The sequence below is a fragment of the Oncorhynchus clarkii genome, chromosome 12, assembly GCF_045791955.1.
Source record: "Oncorhynchus clarkii lewisi isolate Uvic-CL-2024 chromosome 12, UVic_Ocla_1.0, whole genome shotgun sequence".
Classification (NCBI taxonomy): domain Eukaryota; kingdom Metazoa; phylum Chordata; class Actinopteri; order Salmoniformes; family Salmonidae; genus Oncorhynchus; species Oncorhynchus clarkii.
In genome coordinates, this window is record NC_092158.1 from 23,289,801 (window position 1) to 23,297,605 (window position 7,805).

The 7,805-nt window shown below is 44.6% G+C and overlaps 1 protein-coding gene across 1 annotated transcript; it reads right to left on the bottom strand.

Moving 5' to 3' along the window:
* Positions 1 to 6,006: 6,006 nt before the first annotated feature.
* LOC139421938 (prolactin-releasing peptide receptor-like) lies at positions 6,007 to 7,276 on the bottom strand. Its single transcript, XM_071173077.1, has 2 exons — positions 6,825 to 7,276; positions 6,007 to 6,643 (listed from the first exon to the last, which is right to left on the bottom strand). Exons 1-2 carry the CDS (start codon positions 7,274 to 7,276, stop codon positions 6,007 to 6,009), a joined length of 1,089 nt encoding a protein of 362 aa, XP_071029178.1.
* Between the last annotated feature and the right edge of the window lie 529 nt (positions 7,277 to 7,805).

Consider the following 7,805-nt stretch of genomic DNA (forward strand, 5'->3'; position numbering starts at 1 on the left):
AGGGTCTCGAGCTTCATGACGAGTTTGGAGGGTACTATGGTATTAAATAGTGAGCTGTAGTCGATGAACAGCATTCTCACATAGGTATTCCTCTTGTCCAGATGGGTTAGGGCTGTGTACAGTGTGGTTGAGATTGCATCGTCTGTGGACCTATTTGGGCGGTAAGCAAATTGGAGTGGGTCTAGGGTGTCAGGTAGGGTGGAGGTGATATGGTCCTTGACTAGTCTCTCAAAGCACTTCATGATGACGGAAGTGAGTGCTACAGGGCGGTAGTCATTTAGCTCAGTTACCTTAGCTTTCTTGGGAACAGGAACAATGGTGGCCCTCTTGAAGCATGTGGGAACAGCAGACTGGGATAAGGCTTGATTGAATATGACCGTAAATACACCAGCCAGCTGGTCTGCGCATGCTCTGAGGGCGCGGCTGGGGATGCCGTCTGGGCCTGCAGCCTTGCGAGGGTTAACACGTTTAAATGTTTTACTCACATCGGCTGCAGTGAAGGAGAGTCCGCATGTTTTGGTAGCGGGCCGTGTCAGTGGCACTGTATTGTCTTCAAAGTGGGCAAAAAAGTAATTTACTTTGCCTGGGAGCAAGACATCCTGGTCCTTGACGGGGCTGGTTTCTCTTTTTGTAATCCATGATTGACTGTAGACCCTGCCACATACCTCTTGTGTCTGAGCCGTTGAATTGCGATTCTACTTTGTCTCTATACTGACGCTTAGCTTGTTTGATTGCCTTGCGGAGGGAATAGTTACACTGTTTGTATTCGGTCATGTTTCCGGTCACCTTGCCCTGATTAAAAGCAGTGGTTCGCGCTTTCAGTTTCACACGAATGCTGCCATCAATCCACGGTTTCTGGTTTGGGAATGTTTTAATCGTTGCTATGGGAACGACATCTTCAATGCACGTTCTAATGAACTCGCACACCGAATCAGCGTATTCGTCAATGTTGTTGTTCACCGCAATGCGGAACATATCCCAGTCCAGGTGATGGAAGCAGTCTTGGAGCGTGGAATCAGATTGGTCGGACCAGCGTTGAACAGACCTCAGCGTGGGAGCTTCTTGTTTTAGCTTCTGTCTGTAGGCAGGGAGAAACAAAATGGAACAACTGGAGACACACTGTCAGACGTAAGTGTGTAATCATTCACCTCAACTGTAAGCATTAGCCTTGATTGCCTGATAAATACATTTCCTGACTAAGTACATATTGTTGTTATTAGGCAGACATTTGATGCTTATTGGGCATTTCCATGGTAACGGAATTACACTTTGACTCAGATGACGGCTGATTTTTTATGGAATATCTACTTAGGCATACAGAGGCCCATTACTCCTCATCAGCAACCATCACTCCTGTGTTCCAGTGGCACGTTGTGTTAGCTAATCCAAGTTTATAATTTTAAAAGGCTAATTGATCATTAGAAAACCCCTTTTCAGTTATGTTAGCACAGCTGAAAACTGTTGGGCTGATTAAAGAAGCAATAAAACTGGCCTTCTTTAGACAAGTTTAGGATCTGGAGCATCAGCATTTGGGGGTTCGATAACAGGCTCAAAATGGCCAGAAACAAAGACCTTTCTTCTTAAACTAGTCAGTCTATTCTTATTCTGAGAAATTAAGGCTATTCCATGTGAGAAATTGCCAAGAAACTGAAGTTCTAGTACAACGCTGTGTACTACTCCCTTTAAAGATCAGCGCAAACTGGCTCTAACCAGAATAGAAAGAGGAGTGGGAGGACTCGGTGCACAACTGAGCAAGAGGACAAGTACATTAGAGTGTCTAGTCTTCCAACTGGCAGAAACTGGCAGCTAAATATTGCCTCACAAGTCATCAACTGGCAGCTTCATTAAATAGTACACGCAAAACACCAGTCTCAACGTCAACAGTGAAGAAGCGACTCCGGGATGCTGGCCTTCTAGGCAGAGTTCCTCTGTCCAGTGTCAGTGTTATTTTGCCCATCTTAATCTTTTATTTTTATTGGTGAGTCTGAGATATGACTTTTTCTTTGCAACTCTGCCTAGAAGTCGCTCATAAAAATCCCCAGTTTAAAAATACAGAAATCATCCCCGTACTATGTATTTTGCAGCATATGATACAAAGTGCAGCATCATGTGAAGCAAAATGCATCATACGGGGAACATGTATATATTTTGAAAGTTACATATATTGAAAACTTGATTACTGACAAGTGAAACATTTTGGGACTATGTCAACAATGGACTAATTAATTAAATACCTAAATATAGTTTTTGGGTGGAGTTTTCCTAAGATATAATTTTTTTGCATTGGATCCACTGCATCCGCCAATGTCACGCTTCCGCATCTGCAGTGAAATGTGACAGAGCAAGAACAGAGTTTGTCAGACCATGAGACATCCTGAAAATCGGTCTTCCCACAAAACTGTCTGAAGCGTCCGAACGGTTGAGACTCTCATGAATATGATGGTGTTCTCCATTTTGCTCTATGACCCCCACATTTGTCTTGGGACTCTGTCAACTTCTGTCCGAACAGTCCGAACAGTTTGGCTATACACTAATATGACCCCTCTTTGGAAAGGTGAGACTCTGTTTTGCTCTAGGACGCCCACAGGCCTCACAAGACTCTGAACACAGACTTTCAACTCCCTCTAAAGATTTTCTATGGGGTTGAGATCTGGAGACTGGCTAGGCCACTCCAGGACCTTGAAATGCTTCTTACGAAGCCACTCCTTCGTTGCCCGGGCGGTGTGTTTGGGATCATTGTCATGCTGAAAGACCCAGCCACGTTTCATCTTCAATGCCCTTGCTGATGGAAGGAGGTTTTCACTAAAAATTTCACGATGCATGGCCCCATTCATTCTTTCCTTTACACGGATCAGTCGTCCTGGTCCCTTTGCAGAAAAACAGCCCCAAAGCATGATGTTTCCACCCCCATGCTTCACAGTAGGTATGGTGTTCTTTGGATGCAACTCAGCATTCTTTGTCCTCCAAACACGACGAGTTGAGTTTTTACCAAAAAGTTATATTTTGATTTCATCTGACCATATGACATTCTCCCAATCTTCTTCTGGATCATCCAAATGCTCTCTAGCAAACTTCAGATGGGCCTGGACATGTACTGGCTTAAGCAGGGGGACACGTCTGGCACTGCAGGATTTGATTCCCTGGCAGCGTAGTGTGTTACTGATGGTAGGCTTTGTTACTTTGGTCCCAGCTCTCTGCAGGTCATTCACTAGGTCTCCCCGTGTGGTTCTGGGATTTTTGCTCACCGTTCTTGTGATCATTTTGACCCCACGGGTGTGAGATCTTGCGTGGAGCCCCAGATCGAGGGAGATTAGCAGTGGTCTTGTATGTCTTCCATTTCCTAATAATTGCTCCCACAATTATTCTTCAAACCAAGCTGCTTACCTATTGCAGATTCAGTCTTCCCAGCCTGGTGCAGGTCTACAATTTTGTTTCTGGTGTCCTTTGACAGCTCTTTGGTCTTGGCCATAGTGGAGTTTGGAATGTGACTGTTTGAGGTTGTGGACAGGTGTCTTTTATACTGATAACAAGTTCAAGCAGGTGCCATTAATACAGGTAACGAGTGGAGGACAGAGGAGCCTCTTAAAGAAGAAGTTACAGGTCTGTGAGAGCCAGAAATCTTGCTTGTTTGTAGGTGACCAAATACTTATTTTCCACCATAATTTGCAAATAAATTCATTAAAAATCCTACAATGTGATTTTCTGGATTTTTTTTCTCCTTTTGTCTGTCATAGTTGAAGTGTACCTATGATGAAAATTACAGGCCTCTCTCATCTTTTTAAGTGAGAGAACTTGCACAATTGGTGGCTGACTAAATACTTTTATGCCCCACTGTATATATATATATAATAGTCTTTTTTTTTTGGGGGGGGGGGGGGTTAATTTGGACAGAAGTTGTGTGTTGGTCTTCTAGATTTCAGCTCTCTATAGGCTGCTCACTACAGGCAGACCAATTCTGATATTTTTCTCACTATTTGGTCTTTTGACCAATCACATCAGATCTTTTCGCATCAGAACTTTTTCATAGCTGATCTGATTTGATTAAAATACCAATGAGTGAAAAATGATCAGAATTGGATTTCCTGTGTAAACGCAGCCTCAAAGTCATTGTTGCTGAATCCACATTGTTCTCAAGTGTGTTTGTTGCTCTCTATGGATTTATTTGGATGCTATTGGGTGGTGTGAGGATTGTTACCGCATAGGCCTAACACATTAACAGAATATAAAATCCCTAATATGTGACCATGGCAACCATACGTGACCACAGCAACCAAAGTGTATATGAATCAGTCCTGTGTAAATATTGTTCTGTGCTGTAATTTGAGTTAATTAAGTTTTTAATGATTTAAGACATTTGCCATCTGTAATGCATTAAGCTTATTAGCTTTTTTTTTCAATCAGCAATTGGCCAATTCTCAGTGTTTGTTTATTCAGAATTTTACACATAATTGCATGCAATCACTTAAGGACAGACATTTTATATGGCATGACACAAACCACAGAAGGCCATTTATTAGGCACCATGACATTTCACTAAATGTATTGAAAGTGGGGAAGGTTTTTTGTGGTTGGTCTAAAAAACCAATAAGAATCAACACCTCAGTTAAACTATAATGCAGTCATTAATGCAAGCATGAAGTGGGAAGCATGACCTCAGCAAATGCCTAACAAACACCTAATTACATTTGAGTTTTTTCAAATGTTATACCCTTTTTCGCCCTAATTTCGTGATATGCAATTCCACAACGGGCTAGGGGGAGGCAAAGGTCGAGTCATAAGTCCTCCGAAACATGACCCGCCAAACCCGCGCTTCTAAACATCCGCTCGCTTAACCCGGAAGCCAGTTGCACCAATATGTCGGAGGAAACACCGTTCAACTGACAACTGAAGTCAGCCTGCAGGCACCCGGCCCGGCCACAAGTAGTCAATAGAGCGCAATGAGTAAAGCCCCCTCACCCCATCCAAAACCTCCCCTAACCCGGACAACGCTTGGCTAATTGTATGCAGTCCTATGGGACTCCCGGTCACGACCGATTGTGACACAGCCTGGGATATAACCCTGGCAGTAGTGATGCCGCAATACCGCGATGCAGTGCCTTTGACTGCTGTGCCACTCGGGTAGCAAACAATTCTAAATGACTATTTTCAGAAGCGGTGTACGTTCCCCAGAGACAAAGATGGGTAACAGACTGATAAAACTGCAATAAAAATAGGGATGTAACCATGGGGGAACAAACACCACCTACTGTTTTATTAAGCATGTTTATTCACAGAGTGGAGACCGAGATTATATCTGTATTCATGTCACTAAGCATGTCATCCACTGCCAAACACCAATCTGGGGACCAAACCTGCATTGACTATTTACATTGACATTTTAGTCATTTCGCAGACGTTCTCATCCAGAGCGACCTACAGTTAGTGCATTAATCTTAAGATAGCTAGGTGGGACAACTACTACCCTCTAACCTCAGCAGACAACTGTCCACCTGGAGTTATGGGGGATATCGCGTATGTAGAAGCAACTATTGTGTGAACAGTGCTTAGCTGCCTTGAAATTATCTACCAAACCTCACATTTTTGGCAGATGAATCTCCTGCTTGCTGATGTATCCTGGTGTTAAACATTGACTGTGGCTGTGCATAATGGCATTCAAAATAACATTTGTTTGGTGTTCCTGTCACCTCGCCTCCTCTTTCTCCCTCTCCTTCCCTCTCCCTTTATTCTTTCTCTTGCTTTTTTCTCTCTTGTGTTACCTTCATATTATTGGCATTCAATCAGTTCATTCATTCTTTCCAGGCAATCACCTCATGCATGTTCAATTGATTTGTTCATCGAAAATTACTAGGGAACCACCTAATATCTCTGTTATCAGCTGTAATTCACAATTAACTCTTGTCTTATCCACATTAGGTCAATAGCAAATAATCAGAAAATTGGACCTAAAACATCTTTACACTGGTATCAGAGATCTTCTGTCTCTTCTCTCTCCTTGTCCCTGCACAGTCACAGGGCCACGCTGGCTGTCGCACAGTGGTTGGCAGGGATGCCGATGCGACGGTGGCAGGTGAACATCTTCCTCAGTTCGGCGCGGAAACGGTCGTGCAGCCAGGCGTACAGGAAGGGGTTACAACAGGATGAGCTCATGGCACACAGATGGCACATTAGTTGGATGAGCAGGAAGTGGCGCTTGTTGATGAGGCGGATGTCGATGTCACGCAGTACGTTGAATACGTGAATGGGCAGCCAGCACACCCCAAAGGCCGCCACAACCAGCGCAACCAGACGGAAGATCTTCCGCTTCCGGGCTCGCTGTGCCTCTGCCTGGTCCCGGGTCCGATGTCCCGGTGCCACACAATTCCTCAGCTTGACAGAGATGCAGAGGTAGGAGACACAGACGGCAGAGAGTGGCAGGACGTAGGTAACCAACAAGGTGCTGTAGGCGTAGGCTAGCCTCTCCTTCTCCTGCCCCAGCCAGAACTCCTCACAGATGGTGAGGCCCTCCTCTCTGAATTCCACATGGTAGGTGTGGGCCACAGCTGGAGCCACCAAACCACAGGACAGCAGCCAGATCCCTGACAGCACATAGGCACAGGTGGCCACCGAGGTGCGCTTCTTCAGAGGATGCACAGTGGCATAGTACCTGGCAGGGACACAGAGGGACAGTAATATTGATTTATTCATTGCTTTGAAAAACATTTTCATAAAGATCAATAATTACAATTTTATTATTTTACATACTTTTTGGTATTTCAGTTAATTTGAAACTATCCAGTCAAAACCGAAGGGCTTTTTGTTATCTCAAGTCAGAGGGACCCACCCACCTGTCGACAGCAATGGCGGTGAGGGTGAAGACAGACACGTAAACTGTGACTGGCTGGATCAGGAACACCAGGTAGCACATAAACCTTCCAAACACCCAGCCACGGGGGTTGAAGGCATAGGCCAGGGTGAATGGTACACAGGTCACACACATCAGCATGTCTGAGAAGGCCAGATTCCCGATGAAGAAGTTGGAGACATTGTGCATCTTGCGGGTGCGGCAGATGACGTAGAGCAGCAAGTAGTTCCCCAAAACACCCACCACCACCACCAGGGCGTAGCATGGGATGATGAGCAGCTTGAAGCTCTGCAGCAGAACCACGTCTGCAAACAGGGAGCTGTGGTTGGCCAAGCCGTTCTGGACAGCCACCTCAAAGACTGAGTGCTCCTTAGTTGCCTCTTCGCCTACAGAGGGCAGCAGACCTCCAGTCCATCCAGTGCCACTGCCTTCCATACTGTAACCGATTAACTACACAGCAGTAGGGAGCCCTGGGTACCAGCCACTTAGCAGCTTACCATGGAAGAGGCAAAGCACAGGGGTTGGGGAAGTTTTAGTGACAAACAATGAGAATAAAATGCTCATAACTGGAAAACAATGACATTCAAACAAGTGAATGATGTAGATCCTAAATTATTGTACACTGAACAAAAATGTATAGGCAACATGTAAAGTGTTGGTCCCAGGTTTCATGAGCTGAAATAAAGGATTGTGCGGCCTGTACAGGTATTAAAAAGTGCCACACCTTCAGAACATTCGTCACAAATAAAGAATACACCATCAATAGATTAATTACATGTCGATCTAACAATGTAGTGCATCTACTGTCTTGTCCATACGCTCAGACAACTACAGTTACGCATCAATAAGCAATGCATTACTATCTGAAGAAATTACCTAAAATCACCAGTGGCCAAACATTTTCAAGGGCCTAATCATGCTGTGACTGATCTTAAGTTCGGTGCCATTGACCATGTTTGGTCAA

Coding starts and splice junctions, on each gene's coding strand:
- LOC139421938 (XM_071173077.1), bottom strand. CDS start 7,276: ATGGAAGGCAGTGGCACTGGATGGACTGGAGGTCTGCTGCCCTCTGTA. Junction 6,644..6,824: donor ACCGCCATTGCTGTCGACAG/GTGGGTGGGTCC, acceptor TGTCCCTGCCAG/GTACTATGCCACTGTGCATC.